The sequence below is a fragment of the Nansenia antarctica genome (genome assembly GCF_963989245.1).
Source record: "Nansenia antarctica genome assembly, chromosome: 9".
In the NCBI taxonomy this organism is placed as follows: Eukaryota; Metazoa; Chordata; class Actinopteri; order Argentiniformes; family Microstomatidae; genus Nansenia; species Nansenia antarctica.
This window is the reverse complement of record NC_137679.1, coordinates 11,503,175-11,525,406: the sequence shown is the minus strand read 5'-3', so window position 1 is coordinate 11,525,406 and position 22,232 is coordinate 11,503,175. Positions and strand designations below refer to the sequence as shown.

The 22,232-nt window shown below is 45.4% G+C and overlaps 1 protein-coding gene across 1 annotated transcript; it reads right to left on the bottom strand.

Annotated features, from left to right (window-relative positions):
* Nucleotides 1-1,474: 1,474 nt before the first annotated feature.
* On the bottom strand, nt 1,475-20,444 carry phf21ab (PHD finger protein 21Ab; the record flags this gene model as incomplete). The annotated part of the gene is made up of 16 exons (XM_080539473.1): nt 20,376-20,444; nt 19,412-19,444; nt 18,881-18,946; nt 12,710-12,901; nt 9,829-10,077; nt 9,361-9,456; nt 7,436-7,774; nt 6,986-7,090; nt 6,753-6,804; nt 6,547-6,626; nt 5,855-5,915; nt 4,417-4,583; nt 3,573-3,728; nt 2,997-3,072; nt 2,746-2,849; nt 1,475-2,320 (listed from the first exon to the last, which is right to left on the bottom strand). Exons 1-16 carry the CDS (start codon nt 20,430-20,432, stop codon nt 1,475-1,477), a joined length of 2,679 nt encoding a protein of 892 aa, XP_080395599.1. The 5' UTR covers nt 20,433-20,444.
* Between the last annotated feature and the right edge of the window lie 1,788 nt (nt 20,445-22,232).

The window sequence follows — 22,232 nt, the reverse complement described above, 5'->3', positions numbered from 1 at the left end:
ACAAGTTGGGTCATACAAAAATATTGGCAAGTTGGGGATAGATTACATAACAATAAAGTGATGCATACTCTGTTTTGTTCTATATTTAACATACAAAAAAGCTCTTCAGCACTTATTATTTGTTATGCAGCAAGCTTGTGCTTTAATCTCAGTGGTACTGTGGTATTTCTTTTTACCACCAGAATGGGCTGATAATACAACAAACCCTTCAAGCTTCCAGAAACCATAAACATTTTTGATGTTATTGTTAAATAATAAGCACTTATCAACTGAGGATTTCCAATTTCCAAAATGGTATTACATATTTCATAATTTCCTTGATCTTTCCATACAGTAAGTGGACATGTCCCTGCTATATTTGGATACAATAGCATTTTGGCAGTTCAGAATTAAACTAAAAATGTACGTTTCATATGCAAAGGTCACCTCTTAAAAAGAGAATTACTTGCATAAACTATGCCAGTTTAACACATTTAATAACAAACAACTGTTTTATGAAACAGAAATGCACTTATTTTTGAAGACAAGGAAGACCTGAATATCTTTTCCTATAAAAAAGAAACACACATCAGATATAGATATTTTTGTGTGTTTTGACATTGCAATATTGCAATTTCACATTTAGTGCTCACAGTTGACTCACAAATGAAACTCAATCACTACACTGGACCAATTGTTTAAACATTTTAAGCTACTGTGTGGTGTAATTCCACTCTTTCTTGAGATTACTTCCTCTGTACCTGGGTCTTCCTCTGTAAGCTAAACTATCTGTTTGACGTGCTTCCCAAAGCAGGTCGACATTACTCAACTTTTCTCTTTTTTTTTTTGCCTGAGGTGGTATGTAAATGGGCCCATAGTTTATTGGTCATATTTACTGTATGTAAGGAGAATAGGGAGGAGGGTATAGGATAATTGAAGGCTCTCTTGTTTTCTCGTTTGATTTTCTATAGCGCTCGGATGTTAGTTTCCCACAAATACTGATGCTTTAGAATTCTACAAGCCCTGTCCTCAGCTGTTCTGCCAACGTTTTGGTTTGATGTTCCTTCTTGGTGAATGCGGGAGGAACATGTCGTGGGTTCGGCACGTGGTCTTTGGACATCTCTAACTTGCCTCCCCCAGGAACAGAAGACAACCTAAGAAGCCCACATGAGCGTTTTTGAGGGCAACTGTTGCAGGCACACACTGGTGTGATATCATCAATATCTCCCTTTTACCATTATTACTACTCTTTTTCTATCCCTAATTGGCATGACACTGTTACATAAGCCACCCTTTCACCCATGTTTGGGGTATAATAGCCTACAACATCCAAGAGCAATCTGACTTGGGCTGTAGATCTACCATTGACACAGTCTGACAACACGTTGCAAACAAGTAACATTTATATAGATTGGCAACTTCAGGCACCTTTCCAAGGTGCAAGCAAAAGTATTTTCCCCCCCCCCCCGCCCTCAATTCAAGAGATGGAGATGCATTACTCTTTATTGTCCGAACTGTCGAGAAGAGCTGGCAAAGAATGCTGGGAAGGTTCTGAGGTTTTGCTGTTGTTGTTGTTGTTGTTGTTGATGATGGTGGTGCTGTCATTGTTTGTGTTCTCTTCCTGGTCCTTTTCTACCACCTCCTCTGTGCTGTAAGCGGCGGTCACGTCGTTGTTCTCAGAGTTGTTGTTGTTGTTGTTGTTGTTAGTGTCGTTAGTACAGCTCTCGTCTTTGCTTACGTCGGTGCACGTGCTGTCGGAGGTGCCGTTGGTGGTGCCGTTGGTGGTGGCCGCGGTAGAGCCCTGGGCGTTCACCTCTGCCGTGGCTTCAGTCTCTTCCTCCGCCACGGCCTCAGCGTTGACCTCAGCCACGGGTTCCGCGGCGCCTTCCTGCACTGCAGCCGTAGCGCCGACCTCCTTGACAAGTTCAGCGCTAACATCTACGCCGCTAACAGCCGCCTCGGTGCTCACTCCTGCTGCGACTGTCTCCGTGGTAACGACGTCAGCTTCTTCAACCTTCTCCTCGTCTATTTTCAGCTCTCCTTCGACGTCGTCGGCGCCGTCTGTCTGCACTGTGACCTCAGCCTTGACCTCGTCCGCAGACTCTGTGTTGATGACCTCCTCAGCGGCTTTAGAGTTGACCCTGTCCACAGCTCTTTCGGTAGGGAGTAGCTCGTCCTTGAGCCGAGAAATGTCCCCTGTGATGGCAGCTGTACTCTCGGTCTCCAGGGTTTGGCTTTGATTGAAAGCCTGAATGAGGCGAACCAGGTGTTTGACCTTCCCCAATGACACTTGCATTTCTTTCTGCCGAGCCAGAATGGTGTTTTTTGTCTCCACGCATTTCTAATTGGTGGGGGAGGAAGGAGCAGGGTTGGATATTTCAGTAACACTGGACTTATACGCTTACATGTGTGCGACTAGCACAGATAACACCACCACAACATACTGAGCTAGCTCTGATTTCACTTTCCGATACCGTTGCAACTACGGTGGTGGGTGTGTAACCACGGCAGCCCAGTTACAGCACAGCTCATCGTGGTTCTTCTCTGTGTGAATCAGGGTTAACTGTCATGTTAACAGTTTGGTACGATGACAATACAATCTCTAAATCAGAGTGTTGTGAGGTCCCATAGGGCTCTTCTATCTTTAGACAATGACCTTTCCTATTTTAGCAGTACATCAATGCACAATGATCTGGTAAAAATGTATTATTCATTTAAAACGGGATGACAACTCTCTTCTGAAGGCGTTGTGCTGTTCCTTCTTACCGTTATGGAGTTGCTGAGCTGTTTGACCCTTTGTTCCAGTTGCTCCCGCTCCAGTTTTAGCTCAGCACTCCACTTCATTAGCTTTTGTTTCTCCTCTTCTTTCGCTAATAAGAAGCAGAAATAACACACATACGCACATAAACACAGTGAGTCTTGTCACAGCCTGTTGTGTTGTTGGAGGTACTAGTGACAGAACCGCAGCGTCAACCCTTCCACAGGCTAAGAGATCTTTGGTGTACCCTGCTTCATACCTTCTTTGTAAGCAATGTAGGAATGAACAATAGCCAGGGTTCCTGGCCATGGAATGGCTTCTTCTTTTTTCAATATCTGGAGAGGAAAAAAAAATCGCACTTTAGTTAAAAGTGATGTCACAATGTGAACTAGACGTCGAAGAGAACATCCCTGTGGTCACCATCACCATTGTGATGTCAGGACAGACAGACAAATGAATCAGATGGGAGTGTAAGATCAAGATGCCATCTTCCACTTACATAATGAATGAAAGAGAAGCACATAAAATAATACTGAATCATGTTGAAGCTTACAAAGGAAAGAACCAGTCCTATACTCATGTTGGCATTTAGGGATAAGGGCTAATTGATGAAAGTCTAGAGCAAGGGAGGGGGGGGGAAAAACAAACGTAATCTTGTGGATATCCTCAATAGCAACATAAGAGTACATTTTAAATAGGTAATGGCCAATTCTCTCTTTAGAATGAGTGACTGACTTCTCAGGTCTCGGCCAATGCTGATCTGGCTGGATCGCTGGGCTGTGCCCCCTCCTCCCCCCCCACGATTGAGGATCAGTAGGACGGGTGCTGCGTTTACCTGGTCTTGACATTTGGGACAGATCCACATGCCTCTAGGAATGGTTTTCAGTGCTGGATCCAGGCAGTCCAGGTGATAGACACGCGAACATGTGTCACACATGAGCAACTGGCCACTGCGCCTGCACACAGTGCAGAAATCCTCATGGATGTCTCCCTGTCAGGAAGAATTGCACCAATCAGTTTCGATGGCCATCTTAGACCTGACCAATCAGGTTGTGGAGAGGAGGGGCAGGGGGGGAGGAGGCGTGCTGATTTGAGGATTATCCAATCGTATTATGGCCTCTAACGTTCTTCTTTCAGTGGTAACACATTATTGGTACACTGTTAAAAGTATATAAAGTTTGACATTTTACCCAAATTAAACGGGTAAAGCCATCATGGATGGACTGTGTTTAGTTTCAATATCGCAACTGCTGTAATACTGCAGTGTGTTACTACTCCTGGCAAGTCAAAGGGAAGGAACTGGTCCTATTTACTCTGAGGGTTCAGGGGTAGGGGGGCACTGTTCACTTTGTAAGACTGCACCAAAATGGAAATAAAGGATGGATGATGGGTTGTACAGTGGGAAGTAAATAAATAAATAAACAAGCATGTGAACACGTCTAGGTCTTGTGGTTGTGGGATATGTATGTGCCGATTCGACTCCACATTGAAGTTTGTTGTGTGATGATGGGGGGGGGAGGGGGGGGGTTACAGCCTGTGGACTGTACTCTCGGTGTAACAGGCTAGGGAAGAGGAAAGGGTTCAGCAGCGGGGGGGTCAGTAAAGTAGGGGGGGGGTGTAGCCCCCCCCCCCCCGAGAAGTTCCAGGCTGCTGTTGTACTCTCTCCGACTACTACTTACATCCCCAGAACTGGGGCTGGGCAGAGGGAGAGTGTGGGGATGGACAGGGAAGGGGAAGCCCCCCGCGTTGAGTCGCTCAGGGGCCGGGGAGCCAGTGTGGCAGCTGGAGGGGGAGGTCGGGGTGTGGCTGCCCAGCTCCGGAAGGCTGCTGTGTTTGGGTGGGCGACCTAGGTGAAATGAGACAGACGGGAAAAGAAAACAAAAAAGAAAGATGGAGAAGGGGGGAAAAAAAACAACCAAACAAACCGTCTGTCTGACATACCTGCGACAGGGGGTCCTCGTTGGCTAGCGTGTGAAAAGGGTGAGGTTGAGGGTGGAGAGGAGGAGGAGGAGGAGGAGGAGGAGGAGGAGTAGGAGAAGCACAGAGAGCGGAGTTAGTGCACTAAGAGACTACATGAGCTACATGCGAGCGGGATTCAAGAGAAGAAGAAGCAGCTGCAAGAGAGGTCAGAGGTCAGAGGGGGTGAGAGAAAGCCGACCACCAAGAGAAGAAGAAGGATCGATATTTCCCTCATTACTTAGCAAGTCTCCATGCTAGCAAACTAAAGACTGTCGTCGTCCCCCAAACCAACCACACTCACACTACACAAATAATATACATGATATGACTACCTGCATACTACCTGATTACATGAACACTACCTGACTACTTGACTGTATCATACTGCTTTTCATCTTATTGTACTATGCACAGCATTTTTGCCCTATTGATTCCACTGTAGTATGACTGGTTCCGCTGTAGTACGACTACCGTCACTATCACTTTATTATTACTTACTTTACTTATTTTACTTTACTCTATTATTGCGATTTTGTGTCTTGCTGCAATGCCAATGGTGAAGAACGGAAGCCAAACATGCTTTACTCTTGTGTACTTGTACATTGGATGTAAATCTAATTCTGATACTGATTCCATGCTACAATAAAGCTCTTTGGGATGGTTGACAGAATCAAAACCTGCCCATCTTTCTGAGACTGGAGTGTGCAGATTTCTCCATGTATTTAACAGGATTAAATACAGGACTTGACACCACCAAACATCTGACAAACATCTGAGTCATTCTGAGGCGAACTGTTGTATCCATTTACAATGTGTCGAATTTACCAAAGCATGAAAGCATTTCAAGGCAGAAGCTGAAATAATCTCTTCAAACCAAGGGCAGAATTATAATATCTTTGAATTAGTGTCCCGGCAACACACAAGGTTACGGCAGCAAGCAAAGAGGGGTCAGTAGAAAAGTTAAGAAAGAATGTGCCTGACTTTCACAGCATTTTGGACCATTTCCAATGAGTAGTACACAAAAAAGGTATATAATACAGGCCCGCTCAACAGTCTTTACATGTATGGCAACAGTGCAATGTCCCTGGACATTAGAACAGGTGTATGTGCAGGTGTTTAAAGTATCCAGCGCTGACAGCGTGTTGAGTTCATACTGACCTCTCTTCCTGGTCCCCTGGTGGAGGGGGGTGTTCAGGTAGGTCACTGCACTCTTTTTCCTCTGCGAAAGTGGAATAGGACGGAGACATTGGGTGAACGAACCTAGCTGTGATCTGACTGCAAGTCAATATGCAGGCAGTCCAGGTGCATGCAAAAGTATACCCCATTCACTTTCCCTATGCTACAAATTGTGCATGTCCACAATTTCACTACAAAATGGTGGCCCAAGCGTTGGCTATGATATACTTCAAACAGCCACATGTTAATTCATGTCCGTGAACAGTAATGTATAGTTAAAATGTGTCAAAAATCTGAAAGTGTCATCCAAAGACTAACTTAGTAGTAGTAGCCACACTTCATGTTTTGCACATTGTGTACCAAGGTTATAACTGATGCTGTGACTGTAAGTGGAGGAGGTTTGGAGATGTCTGTATGTTTCTATCTTTGAACTGTGCTGGAAATGCTTGTTGGATGTGTGCCGCTGTCTGTCGTGTGTGTTGTTTGTTTTTAACATGTAACCTGATTTATTTTCAGCCCCTACCGCCCCCCCCCCCCCCCCCCCCAAACAAGAGGCTTTTGTCTTTTTCCAGGCTGTTTCCAATGTAAATAAGAATTAGTTGTTATTGGCCTGCCTGGTTAAATAAAGGTTAAATAAAAAATAAAAAAAGAGGTTGAAGACTAGCGAGTGATACCTCGGGCTCAAACACCGCTCCGCTGTACACTGGGTTTGCAGTTGTTCTTCGTTTACGCTCTTGCCTCCTGCTCTGGATTTCTGTAAAAAAAAAAATATATATATCATCTCAATACGGGCATCTCAATATAACCTGCTAAATAAAGCCAGGAGGAGGTCGCCTTTTCTGGACTTCACTTCAAGCAGAAAACGGCGGCAGGCCTTTACCTTCCAAATGGTCATGGGTGACCAGGCCCAGGGACACCATGAAGGCAAGTTTCTGGAACGGAGACCATAAACGGAAACAATAAAAAGGGTTAGCATCACCGTATGCTTTCTACTGTATAGTTAGCATAACCCGACTTTCTGAATCCACTATACAGTAAAACAAAAATTCTTATCGGAATAATCTCTGGTTGGTAACATCCCAAATCACAAAACATGTGTTTCCCCCAGGATACCTGAGGATTATCTTCTCTCTTGGGCTTGGGTGCCGGAGACAGAGGAGGGGTGGCGGAGATGGGGATTAACACCTTCTTCTCTGATCCCCCCTGAGCTTTAACAGTCTAGACGAGGAGAGTGAGAGGATGAACAACAAAGCACTCAGCGTTAGGAAGATCAAGGAGACAAAACACAGAAAGTGTGGAGAAAAAAAAAACTTCTCTCCGTTATTTTCCACTCTTTGACATTCTCTTAAGACTCTACCTCTAGTGCTGAAAGCTGCCACCATGCCCCCTCCCCCCCACAATCTTTTGAGGGGGATGAGGCAGCTTCCAGCTACTTTCACCTCCCATTGCTAAGGCCAGTTTATCTTGATCACAAGTCCTTAACATTTTTAAAAAATAACTAAAAATAATAATAATAATAATAATAATTATAATAAAAAACTAAAAACTCACCATCGTCCTGACCTTGGTGTCCGAGGCAAGGCCGCTGATCTGCAGCGTCTGTGTGGCGGCCGGGGTGGCCAGGCGCAGCGCGGAGGCCGGGGTGGCGGTGATGACGATGCCCGTCACGGGGCCGGCCGTGGGCTGGCTCTTGGCGGCGGCGGCGGCGCAGGGCTGGCCGTTGATGATGCGGACCTGGTGGATGGGCCCGGCGCTGGAGGGCAGGGAGGAGGCGCTTAGCTTGGTGGTCAACATCACCGGCCGCTGCAGCAGCTGGGGGGCCGCCATCATAGGCGGAGGGGGCGCGGGGGCTATGGGCACGTTGTTGGTGTTGTTGGGCGTCGGGATGGGCTTCGGCCGGACCTGGGTGAGAGAGGGGGTGGGAGGGGGGGTCGATGAGTTCATAGCTGTCAAAGCAGTGGCTCCTGGTAACCTTGGAGGCTTCTGTTAGAGACCTCTGGGTAGCTCTGGGGTACGACTGAAGGAGGACGCAGACGTCACATAAACACTTTCGTTGTAAGTTGTAAGCACGAGTGAACATGGCCAGCACACTGCTTCTGTCCTGGAAAACTCGGTGAAATGTGGGCAGTATAAATAAATGATTTCTAAAAAAAGGAAAACCAGCAAGCCATCATTCAAGGTCCAGTATGTAACATGCAGCTTTAGGAAAAAAGTGGTTGTCATGCCTACGTTTAATCTGTAGCGTTTGGGGAATTAAATATTTGATATATGTTTTTGGTACGAAAGGAAAAAAAAAGCTTTCTAGTGTCCTACCCGACACTCGATTTGCATTTAAACATGTTGTTACTGCCCAATGGTAATTCTAGGGGAGTGGGCTCACTGATTTCCAGCTTTCTGTCTGTCTGGAATGAACCCTAACTGAATTTTGCGGCGATGGCCAGGAGTGGCAGATGTCTGTCAGACTTACGGCCTGCTCCGTTAAGGTCACAGGTTTTAGGCTTACAGCCTCCTCATGCTTCTCCATGACAGCAGCCCACCGTTGTCCTCCACCCCATAGAGGAAACGTGTGAAGCTCTTTCTTGGTCTTTTTTTAATATACAGTATGTGCAACTCTGAATGCTCTCGTTTGCAATTGTTTACATGGTTTTTTTGGGATATCATCATCTCAGAATGTTTAATCTATGCTTCCTTTAAACACAGAGCTTAAACTAAACAATGCCAACGACTAACGTGAATATATTTTCCTATGCTGATTGGAATAAGTGTGAGGTAACAGACATGTTGGTTGTTGTTCACTCCATGGTTCAGATCCTCAGAAGTTTCAATCTCGGTCAGTGATTGGCAAAAAAACAGTTACTATATTCCTTTCTCTTCGTTTTGTTCAGCCATTTGTATGGAATAGTAGTCGCACCGGATGACAGAACATCTGCTAAACGATGCCATAGTGAGAGACTAAACTGTGTTGGACCCTGCCTGAGCTCCCAGTGGCATAAGTGTAATTAGGCAACATTACATCACATTTTCAACACTGAGGGTTTAAAAAAGAAGAAGAAAAAAAAAACACGTTTCCACACAGACAGCCAAAACATAAACACATTGATAAGCTGCAGGAAAAAACCCAGAGGATTCACAACAAAGAAGCCTGCTAAATAAACACAAACACAAACACCACCAGCGAGGAAAGGTCTCCACACCGACCGACAGAAAGAAGCATCAACACACATCGACTGGAAAAGCGAGAGACAACAAGAGGGAAAGGGTTGTGATAAATAAAGCAACACAACACGAAATCATATATTTTTGCCGTGGTAGCAGCGTGGCGGTGACAGAACTTGTACACGTCGTGTCCTCGTTGTACAACGTCGCCCTCTAGTGTCGTCTTGAGTTTACGTCACAAGGTCTTGTATTCCATTCACACATTGTTCGGTGAGGGATCAGGGTTAAGGGGGAGGGGGGGGGGGGCAGGTCTTACTCGGGGACGCACGCACCTGTGGTTGAAAAGTGGGTCGAGGCGTCAGTCTAGGAGGAGGGACAAACTGAGGAACTTTGATAGGCTGAGCAGAGGTGGTAGTGGTGGCCTGCACCTGAGACAAAACCACAGCAAATATCTCTCTACTGGCGCTGCAGAGAACATCGAATTCTGAAAGTCTTAACAAAAATTAAAATCCTTCGATAGTTTTAACTGAGGAATAGGACTCAGTGCCAGTGGCCACCACGCACTCCAAAGCACTTCTTACAGCATGACATTCTTACGAAAACACGGTTCCAACTTTCACCACGTGCTATTACCATACCGAACATAACGTACAGAGGAACACAAAATCATTGTAACCTGCATTGCACTGATAACGTTGCGAGTGACAGAGTGATAAAGTTGGAAAGAAACTGACTTCTTAGGAAAAAAAAGGAATAGAAAAACGTTGGTAGCGAACCACAGGTAGTAAAATCACACTTACGACAACTGTGTTCTTGGAGACAAGTCGCACGGGCTCTGAGTTGGTCAACTTGGTGGCCATCTGCAGGTTGATTGGTGCATTCTGGGAGTCGGAGATCACGCTGGGCTTGGTGGTGTTGCTGATGGCGGTGACCATGGCGACGGTGGGGCGCTGGGACAGGACAGAGGCAGGCAGGGGGGGCAGGGTGGCAGCTTTCAGCACTAGAGGTAGAGTCTTAGTGGTGATGACCGGAGTGACCGTCAGCGTCTTCTGTCAGAGAGGGAGAGAGAGAGAGAGAGAGAGGTAGAGAGAGACAGAGAGAGAGAGGGAGAGAGAGAGAGGCAGATAGAGAGAGAGACAGAGAGAGAAATGAATGGTCTTTATTGTCATTGCTATAGTACAGGTACCAAACAACGAAATTTAGGAAAGGGAGAGAGAGAGAGGGAGAGAGAGAGAGACAGAGTATATAATCTATTTATTTATTCTAGTATGTACATGTACATTACATTCTTTTTGTTTTTTTTATACTTTATTTTTCTTTTCTTTTTTTACATGAATAACAAAGAACAAAAAAACAGACAGGTCATTGTGGGTATCGCATTCTTACATATGTCTTCAATAGTTTGCTTTGTGTCACAGGTTACTTTGTCCATTAGTCATAATAGATTCAGGGAATATCAGTATCACTCTCAGTCCATCTTGTCCTCAGAGGGAATCAGTAAGGTTGTACAGGAACTTTGTGTGCCCTTATCCAATCTCTCAGTCACAGAAGGAATAATTGAGACAATAGAATTTTAAAAAGTAAAATTAAACAGGTTGTGATAAATTATAAAAAGAAAAAACATACAGAGAGACCATTTGCGTTTGATAACACACAAACCCCCCATATAGAGCTAAGTTGGGGAAGAGGAGGCAGCATCCACCCCTCTGTATAATATCCATTTCGACAAATACCTATACATTTTATCAACACATAATCTCAAGGAGACGGTGAGACTCTCCATCTCAAACATTCCCTGTATTATTGTTATCCATTCTCCTTTTGTTGGAGGATTCTTATTCAACCATTTCTTGGTTATTGCTTTTTTGCTAGCTACCATTAATATTTTAAGGAGGATTCTTTTTGTTTTAGTTTTTTTATCTTCACACTTCACATGCTTTGGCAATGTAAATGTATGTTTCCCATGCCAATAAAGGCCTTTGAAATTGAAATTGAATTGACAGAGAGAGACAGAGAGAGAGGGAGACAGAGAGCGAGGGAGAGAGAGGATGTCAAAGAGAGGAAAATAACAGAGAGGAAGAGTTGACACATTTAAAAGGAAGCGGAAGCGATTAAATAGAAGAAAAAAACATGTGAGTCAGAGCATCGTGAACGCGGTCGAAAGAAAGAACGAGAGAGAAGATGGGAAGATACTACCTACATAACCACTGTGTGTACCTCTAAGTGTTCCTCTAAATGAGCCTAACGATTCACCGCCAGGGCACAAACTTCACCACACCTCTCACAAGAGAAGGTAGCTTCCTCTGCCTGTCCTAGACAGGTATAGGATGCCCTCAGAGAGGTACTGCCACCCCCATTGATCGCCTCCCTCACTAACCCCCCCCACCACCACCGCCACCACCGCCACCCCCACCCCCACCCTCATTCAGCAAGTAGGTCAGAGGAACAGGGTCGCTCGCGTCAGCGGTTCTGCTGGCCAAGTGGTTTCCCGCCGTCCATCCAGGACCGGGCCAGAGAAGCGCAGCGCAGGACGTAACCCCGGCTCTGATGATTATCAAACGGCCACAGGAAACCTGCCAGCCGAGCACTTCCCATCTCCGCTAAGAGCAGGAGATAAATCTCACAGCAGCAGCGATGGCCGGTTTCCACGACCATGTCCGTGTCCATCTGCAGCCTGTAAAAACGTAACGTCTAAAACCGTAGTGAGGAAGACGGAAAAAAAAGAAAAAAACTAGCAATGAAAGGACTTCTGATAATGTGATGGTTCTTTTTTTTTTTTTTTTTGGGTGCGGCATTATGTATCGTCTACTATTGCCAGGGACCCTAAGTACGCCGCCGATTCTAATAACCGGTCATGACGCAGTTTACAGAGAGGACGCAAAAAAAAAACTTCAATTAATTAGTGGAGTGCATGAAGGCAGCTGATGTAAGACTAAACCAAAGTGGCAGTTGATAATGGTTGACCACCCCGTAAACCACCCGTAAATTCAACCTCAAGTCTGGGGGGGGGGGGGGGGGGGCGTGCTTTTGCTGTCGCAGCCCCTGACCTCTGGAACGGCATCCCCATGTCCATCAGATTTGCCCCTTCTATCGAGTCCTTTAAATCTAAACTCAAAACCTACTTGTATTCTTTAGCGTTCCCTGACTCTTGCCTTGTTTGTTTTGACCTGTTGTTCTGTTCCTCTGTTGTTTCTGAAGGGTTGTTTATTTTCTGTTTATTTACACTTTAGGTGTACTTTTTACTTACGATACTGTATGAGGAAAAAGTCGCGACACGTTCATTGAACCACCCTACTGCGCTCGGAGACTCTCAGGTTGAATCAAGTTCAAGTTCAAGACTCAGGTTGAGTCGAGCTATCTGACGTGAGACAATAGTGACATCCTGATGACCCTGTGTGTGTGTGGGTGTGTGTGTGTGTGTGTGTGTGTGTGCATACCTGCTGAAGCCCCAGGGTGTGTGTGTGTGGGCGTACCTGCTGAAGCCCCCGGGTGTGTGTGTGTGGGCGTACCTGCCGAAGGCCCTGGGGGTGTGTGTGTGTGTGTGTACCTGCCGAAGGCCCTGGGGGTGTGTGTGTGTGTGTGTGTGTATGTATGTGGGCGTACCTGCTGAAGGCCCTGGGGGTGTGTGTGTGTGTGTGTGTGTGTGTGTGTGTGTGTGTGTGTGTGTGTGTGTGGGCGTACCTGCTGAAGGCCCTGGGGGTGTGTGGGGAGGGCCTGCAGGGCCTGGGGGTGTGTGGGCAGGGCCTGCAGGGCCGGCTGGGCCGAGGGGATCTGGAGGATGTGGTGCTTGTCGGCCGGCTGCAGCAGCAGCTGCTTGGGCTCCGGCTCCTGCTTCACCAGCAGGTCCTTCCTCAGCTGCTCCACCACCTTTTTCTGGAGGGAGGGAGGGAGGTAGAGAGGGGGGGGGGAACCAGGGGAGAGGAGAAGGGGGAGGTAAGAGAAGAAGAAAGGGCAACAAGAGGGGGAGGGACAGGAGAGGAAAGGGAGAGAGAGAGAATAGGGGATAAGGGGAGGGAGAAAGGCAAAGAGGGAGAGAGGGTTATGAGTTATGGTATGAGTCCATCACTGTCGTGATGACAAGGTTCCTTACCGCGGCAGCATGTGTCAGATGTTGGGAAGCTGGACGTTATTAGTGCTTCTACTTCAATTTACGACGTCCCAGTTGTATCGGTCGGCACTCTTTAAGACATGACCCCCGCCCAGTGTCCTGAGAAATGTTTTATGGCAACAGTAGGTCAACTACAGTAGGTGTTTGAAAGGTTAATGGTTCGGTGACCGCATCACAGGAGGTACCGAGGGTCATGTGTCCTTTTCCACACACGTTTTTACTTGAGGTATTTCACCTCTAACAAATACCTGGGGACATCGTTGAGCAATTCTTAAAAAAAAAAGGGATAGGCGTGTTGTGAAACAGTAGCTCATAAACGTCTTCACTTACTGTGAATTTGTGAGCTGATATATTTAATTCAATATAGATTATAGTTATTCATTTATTTTTTTCAGTCTTAATGAACAATAATGGCTAAATCTAAATGGATTATGTGAGGAGTAGCCTATGAGTTTCAATTTGAAAAAGGACAAATGATTGTCTGGTCGAAGAAACAGACACTCTGGATACTCCCACCTTCGGCCATGCCTCACACCAAAATTCTGGCCTACTGTAACGCACGCACAATACCCCGGAACCGACCTGGCCCGTATTCTGTCTCAGAAACTTGAGCCGACCCAAACATAACTTGTTGTTGAAGTATTGGAGCAAAAGGAACAGGAGGAGGATTAGCATGGATAAACAAACGTTGATGCCATTGTGTGACGGTGCATAGCCTGAGGGTGCAGTAATGTCCAACATTATCTACAAATAACTTGTATCTGGTAGCCTATGTATTTACGCATCTATTCTTGTCTCTTCCCATTATTGTGTGCTTATTTGCACTAACTAAGCGTTATCGGCACTTCTATTTGTGTCCAGGCCAGGTGAACTTGTGATCAATAACTGATAACGCAGCAAAACTCTTCACAACTCGTGTCTGCTGAGGCAGAGGTAGACCACCGAGTTAGACCAGTGAGGTAGACCAGGGAGGTAGACTAGGGAGTTAGACTAGGGAGGTAGACCAGTGGGGTAGACCAGTGAGGTAGACCAGTGGGGTAGACCAGTGAGGTAGACCAGTGGGGTAGACCAGTGAGGTAGACCAGTGAGGTAGACCAGTGAGGTAGACCAGTGGGGTAGACCACCGAGTTAGACTAGGGAGGTAGACCACCGAGTTAGACCAGTGAGGTAGACCACCGAGTTAGACCAGTGAGGTAGACCAGTGAGGTAGACCAGTGAGGTAGACCAGTGAGGTAGACCAGTGGGGTAGACCAGTGAGGTAGACCAGTGGGGTAGACCAGTGAGGTAGTCCAGTGAGGTAGACCAGTGAGGTAGACCAGTGAGGTAGTCCAGTGAGGTAGACCAGTGAGGTAGACCAGTGAGGTAGTCCAGTGAGGTAGACCAGTGAGGTAGACCAGTGAGGTAGACCAGTGAGGTAGACCAGTGAGGTAGACCAGTGAGGTAGACCACCGAGGTAGACCACCGAGGTAGACCATCGTTGCCAAGCAGTATGAACCTTTTAACCCTAACCCTACTGAATGTCCACCAGGCTCCATGCCCACGCTGAGAACAATAAGATGAGGCGTTTCCTCTGCGTGAAGATCAAACTCCACTTCAGCGTGCTTCCATCTGAAGGGCCGTCTGACCTTTCGCCTTGACAACATCCGCGGTCCTCATGAGAGCCAAAAGAGCAAATTAGCATTCACACAACACTGCCAAATCTTTTTCACTGGATAACTCCAACACTTCAGACACGGAACGCCGTCCTGACACAAGGAATTACTCAGAAGAGAGAGAGAGAGGGAGGGAGGGAGTGGAGGGGGAGCAGAGGATCAGATAAGTATTAAACACATACTGTGCCTACACTCTTTCTTCCTGTAAATATTTACCGATGGTAGCAGCGTTTGGCCATTGAACACGCATTTACTTGTGTGAAACCAAGTGTGTGTTCTTCGGGCCCGAGGATACTACACCGTACACCGCCCTGGAGGGGGGAGGGGGACCGGGGGTGGGGGGACGACGTGTATTTCCAGCTGCTTCTCTTTGCTTTGCTCATCATATTATCTGCAGTGTGCATAAAGCCTTTCATTTTGTAGCCGTTTCACTTGAAGAGGGGGAGAAAAAGACAAAGTGTGACTCTCTTTAATGCGGGGTCTCAGAGCTCCCTACAAACAGCAAATCCCTCCGCTTTGCTTTTCATGCTTCAGCCTGCTGGCAGTTTTTTTTAGAAGAGACTCGTTTCATAAGAGACTTGTTTTCTAAGAGACGTAGTAGGGGAGGGGAAATCGGCCCCGGCTGCTCTCTTGCCAAGAAGCCAATTTCCATGTTAATCAAGAGTTATTTAAACAGCGGGAGAGGGAGAAAAAAAAGAGAGACAATTTTCTGTGTGTTTGTCCTTTTTATGGGACCTGGCAGGGGGGCAGCTCTGAATACTGTTAATCAAATAGGCTATAGACCCCGAGTCGAACATCCATGCACAGTTGTGCCCTGTTACCTCTTAATCCGCAAACAGGGCGGCTTCTTCTAGGAGGATCTTGGAAAAGGGAGGGCCGTAAGCTTCCATTCCAGAGGGAGGTAGGTGGTGGGCCATAAATATGTGGGTCCATCAAAGATGCGACGTTCGCAGATGTGATTGAAACAGGCTCCTGTGGAACGCTTGAGAGCTAACCACTCGACCTGCCTGCTCTTCCCTCCTTTTGTCAGACTTCCCCCAGCTGAGGGAAGCAGGACGGGGGCTCAGCTGGAGGCTTATCTGGCCCTGGGAAGCAGGGGATAAACGCACCACATGGTACAGCCCTTCGTCTTCACACAAACCTCTGTTCCATCTCCTTCTACTGGGAATAGATCAGGAGTGTCTCACAGTGTGTTTGGACAATATGCTCCACTTAGGAGTGGAGTGACTACATGCTAGTCAGGGTGTCCTAAACTAGAAGGCTCTGAAAGCTAGCGGGTCACAGGTGGGGCAGGTCTTGCGTTTGTTTGTCGAACTGAGATCAGAGTCCCTGATATGAACTCGCCGCAGTGCCTCCAGTGTGTCAGGAGGGTGTGTGTGTGCCCTAGGCTCACTGTCTCTCTGAGAGAAGAAAGGAATAACAGTGAGACTCCACCAGTACCAAGCACTGTTGTAACAACACAACAATGTCAGCCAGAGCAGGAGGCAGGCATGCACACGCACACACACACACACGCACACGCACACACACACACACACACACATTACACACACTACACTTTTGGAGCAGAATCTGTGTCTGTTGCTTAGTAACCAGCCCAGTGCAGTACAGTCTGTAAAGTATTCTCAGTGAGCCAGAGGAGAGCAGAGCAGACTAGAGAGCATCTAGGATACAAATGAATGTGAGTTGAGGTCAATAACACAGACAACCACTTCAGCAAATCCTCGGAGGTCGAAGTCAAGATCAGAGAAACATATGGCTGGGAAAAGACACGGCTTATCCCTTACACGATTATGAATTTGTTGCAGAAACACAAACTTGACAATTCAGGCAATCTTTTTGTTAACTCCCAAATAATCTACAATTCACCCAACGAACTATCAGTGTCACCAGTAGACATGCAGAAGGGGGGGGGAATTCTCTCTTAACTGAACCAACAGGAACCAAAACTAAAAAAACTAAAAAAAACAATCCTTTCGAAACACTTCACACACATGTGTGTTCTGGTCTGTCCAAAATGATTGAAGAACATTTAGGCCTACAAACCAACCAGCCACATGGTTATATCAAAACAACTGACCAGTACACAATTACAGTGGCATTTTAAAAATTACAGCAAACAAGTAGAAATGTTTCCCCCATTTCATAGTTCTTGTAGTTTTAAGGGAACAGTTGACCAATCAAGCAAAAGTAAGTTAGGAAAAATAACAGACTACATTGTGGGTTATAACTTACAGATAAAACCCAGAAACTCAAACATAATGTAGGCATATCATCATATGACATTAATATTACATACACATTCACAGGCCCTCTATCTCAACAAGGGTCAAGGGACATGGGACATGCAGTTAGCCTGTTGCTAACTACGAAGTGCCACCTTTTGATCTATGATACGTTGCGGAGAAAATCATCACAAACAACATTGATGAGTCATCCCTGGACTGGATGGAGCGTAGAAGCCTGAGAATACGACGTCTGTGAGGTCATACTGGGTGAGTATCAGAATAAGGCCCAATCCCATTTCCCTTTTTTACCCCTACCCCTCATTTTGGAGTGCCACTCGCTTTTCGGCTTGCCCCTCGGAACAGTTACAAGGAGTAGTGGTTGAAATCTTCCCCTATGAAATGAGAAAACCCTTCAAGACCCTGATACGTCATCAGTAGTATCATAGAAAAACATCGACGCTCGCAATTCGTTCACAACTTGAGTTTCATGCTATCAATCATTCAAACAAGTCATCAAATAAAAAAGAACAACGCTTCATTATCAGGCCACTTCATGACAGAATAGCGGTGCTCTGTAGGCTAGCAACCCGTGCAACCATGCCGGTCTGCACTGATATTAGTGGAACGATAACAAGTAAACAACTTCGCGGCTGGACTTACATTTCAGGCATCATATGCCATCAAAGAGGGGAAATGCAACATGGAAATATGTAAAAATGCAGGACTGTCATGCACAAATCAGCCTTAAAACATTACAAATATCTTACAACACAGCTAGACACAGCATAATGCCGGGTTTTTTGTTTGTTGTTTTGTTTTTTGTTGTTATATTTTAGCTCTATAATACATTGAAATGACATGACATATCATAATTTTTCTAATCTTTATTATCGAAGAAGATAATTACATTTGTGGCTTTCTTTTGTTAATAATAGTGCGATCCACTTTCCTGCCGATGATTCGAAAGGCATTCTGGGATTTCGCATAACCCTCCGTTTGTAACTCCATTCGGAGTGTGCATCTTAAAAACCTCCGTTTGGAAGGCTATGTAGCCCTACCACTTGGCCCTACCCCTACATGAAAACAAGAATTGGGACACCCCTACCCTTCATGTGAACACGCAAAACGGAGGGGTAGAGGTGAAATAGGATTGGGTCTGTGAGGTCATACTGGGTGAGTATCAGAATATGTCTGTGAGGTCATACTGGGTGAGTATCAGAATATGTCTGTGAGGTCATACTGGGTGACTATCAGAATATGTCTGTGAGGTCATACTGGGTGAATATCAGATAAAACAGAAACATGTTGACAGAGACAGAGCATGTTGATTCACATTCAAAATAATCTTTCATCTCTGCCTCAAAGCATCCATCACACACAAGACTTTGGTAAAAACAGCAAGTGTGTGCATATGCATGCATGCTTGTGTGTGTGTGTGTGTGTGTGTGTGTGTGTGTGTGTGTGTGTGTGTGTGTGTGTGTGTGTGTGTGTGTGTGTGTGTGTGTGTGTGTGTGTGTGTGCGTGCGTGCGTGTGTGTTATCATGCCCATGAACTCCCCTCTAGCTCTGTGGAAGAGGTGCGTCTGAACCCACTATCAACAACTACTGTTCATTTCCTGATGAACTTGAGAAATGACATATTGCTGTTTAAAAATGTGTAAAGAAAAAGAGTACCATTGTTGAAATCGACATAGCTAGATTGTGTGCATATACTATGTTACATTAAAAAAACGACCGTTTAGTTACACACATTAACATTGTTTCAATGTCCTGTGTATCAAATAGTATTTGTGTGCATCTGCGTTCAGACACAGTATGTAGGGCAGCTTGGAATACCCTTGTGTCAGCAATGCATCCTGAAATACCTGCTTCTCGCTGAGCGCTGTGATCTTAGCCTGGAGTTCGTGGAGTTGCTTCTTAAGATCGGCGTTCTGCGAAAGAGAGCAAAGCAAGTCAGGCTCTTGTTGTTGTTGACCTTTATTTAACCAGATCAAACCAATTGAGAACAAATTCTCATTTACAATGATGATCTGGCCAAGAGGCCCCCGGCAAGAATAAAAACAAACATATAAACAGAAATACACCTCTGGGTCAACACAAAACAATACATGAGAACAGCAAAGACAGTGAAGATAAAAGAAATAAAAACAGTCAACTAAAAAGTCAACTAAAAAGTCAACTAACCTATGTGTGAAAAGAGAGGGGGGGGGGGGGGGGGGTGTATGTGTGTGTGTGTGTGTGTGGGGGGGGGGGCAGGGGGGCAATCAGCAGGAACAATTGCCATTTCAATTTAGGCCATTTCTAAATCTATTTTACTGACCACAATAACAACGTGAGAGTAAGAGAAAAGCCCTGAGGTGAAAGCCGTTTTAAAACAATATTTAAAACAGTTTTACCTGTGGATCCTGTTTCATTTGGGTGACCAGTTTCTGCAGAAGGAAGAGAAAAGGAGAAATGCTGGTAACATTATACACAACTGTTCATTGGCGTTCTACAGGACTCTGCAGCCTGTGGACACAGTGACACCTTCAGGCCAACACTGGAACTGCGGTAAATGCACCTGTCCCATTCCTGTAGCAGTAGCCAAAGTCATTTGTCAAAAGTTGACTTTTCCTTAATTCAGTAGTATTTAAACATCCTTGGCTCAATCTAAAATCCTCCTCCAGAGGACACAATGAAAAGCATAAATAACACACAGCGCTATGAGATCCAAATAATACCACAGAAATAACACAGCCGTACAACAGTTCTCCACTTGGAAAAATACTTTTTTTCCAAATAAATGTGGACCCACTCAATTCGATTCAGTGCTACACTACGCTTTCTATCCAAGTGAGTGGACTCAGTCTGGGGACATTACGAGGCTGGCCTATCAATGAGCTGATGCCAGGTCTGGTGTGTGTGTGTGTGTGTGTGTGTGTGTGTGTGTGTGTGTGTGTGTGTGTGTGTGTGTGTGTGTGGCTGGGGAGAGGCCTGGCCAATGTGCTGAGTGTGTTTATGGGACGTTAGAGACAGATCAGTAGGAGATGCTGATCTGTGTGAGGAGCACATCAAGCACATTGAGCCAGGCAGAGGAAACATCCTTTCACTGATGCTTACTCGCCTCTGTGCATTGAACATCAAAGTGGATATCGAATGTTTTGACGCGTAATACATTTCTTGAAGAAGGCGGCGGGGGGGGGGGATTTTTTGTCATTTTCTCAAGGAACACTAGTCTGCATTTTCGATGAATCTCGTATTTGCGTGATACTCTACTTCCTCTCTTTTAAGTGACGAAGGTCAGTATGGAAGGAGCCGGTAACAATTTCAAGCGTTTCCCTCGTTTACGAAAAAAACCTCTCGGGACGTTCTTTTCCCTACCTGATGGACTTGTATTTCCACCTTCAGGGCCTCCTGTAATGTTTGTAAATCCATCATTGATCCGGTCAGTCTGCCAGTCAGTGCAGGGAAACGTCCAGCCTGCCAACACAGGGAGGAAACGCATCAAACAAAACAGCTTCACACAATGATTCTCTCTAAGGCCTCCGAACCGAAGGCTCCAACAACTCGTGAGCTTAGAATTATAAGGTTCTATCTCCGATTAGGGTAGTTCAGAGATATTGAGCAAAAAATGTCAACATTTAAAAAATAACACCACACAGGCATTAATAAACAACTAATGGATCAGATTATGTAAAAAACTCAAATGGAGATAGAACCTTATAATTCTAACGTCACGAACTTGCAACCAAACGGATGACTGCTGCTTTGCAGACTAACAAAGGGTTCAACACTGATTATGCTCTGTCACAGTCCATAGTAGTGTGTCAATATGTGGGGGGGGTTTACAAAAATGTGCCTGTCCCCACCTGACACTGACCCATTCTGTATGTACATGTTGGGAGTCTTGGAGGATCTCGGGCACTGCTTTATTTTTTACGGCCCCCTAATTTCCTGGTAGTTACCAAAAAACAACATGGTAACAGTGCCATTACAATATTATTAAATTGTTATGATTATTCTGGGATTCACTGTAGTATTTACCACAAACTAGCCGTTGTTACCGATAAGGCACAGTTTAATTATATGATGTTAATCATTTCAACCAATTACTAGTAACCAGTAGTTATCAAGTAAGGTGAGTCATAATAATAACAACAATAATAATAATAATAATACATTAGACTTATGTAGCGCTTTTCTAGACACTCAAGGACGCTTGTCATAGTTCATGAGTGGTATTGTAGGACTGTAAAATAAACTCTTATTCGTTGCGTACAGTGCTTTACATCGGTTATGAATGGTGCGTGTCCTGGCACAAAGCAAGGTCAAATTGCCTGGAACAAGAAATGTTCACTTCTTTGTGGAAGTGAATGATAACATTGTGGCTGAATGTGAAAATGAAGCCCACCTTCACACCGTCTCCAGGTTGAATACCATCCAATTGAAGCATTAAAGAGCCGCTGGACACAACAGAGAACAAGGTTACTGAAACTGAAACTTGACTCAAAAGAAATAACTTGAGAAAAAAGCCCATTGTTGGAGATGACGGCAGCCCTCCTGACAGATCTAAAGTGACTGTAGTTATGATATGCATCTGACAGATCTAAGAGTCTATAGTTATGATATAGTTATGATATGCATCTGACAGATCTAAAGAGACTATAGTTATGATATAGCTAGTTATGATATGCTTCTGACAGATCTAAAGAGACTATAGTTATGATATAGTTATGATATGCATCTGACAGATCTAAGTGACTATAGTTATGATATAGCTAGTTATGATATGCATCTGCGTAAAGTTTAATGAGTCAAAAGCTCCAGGTGCTACTATATGCCATAGGACAGCACATTGAATCCAGCAAAACTGTCGCTGTTTATGGATCAGTGTGCAATGTCCAACAAGTCAATAATTTCAATTGGGATTCACTCTCAGCATGGAAGTGAGTGAATAAAGAACTGGGAAATTGTATTTGAGAGCAGACCACTGACTTGACTAAAGCCAAGTTAACAAAAGCACCCATTTGGCTGGTTTCATGGCACAACAATTAATAAACAGCGAGGACCGGGAAACCAGCGAGTCTGCCCGAGGCGATGTTACAGCCAGTCCAGTCCGATTGATTTCCGGGCCAAGGCTGCAAGCCAAGAGAACAATTACAACAGGAGCTGTAGCAGGACTCACCACCTGGCAGTGTGACTGGTCCCCACTCTCTCTCTCTCTCTCCGACTCCCTGC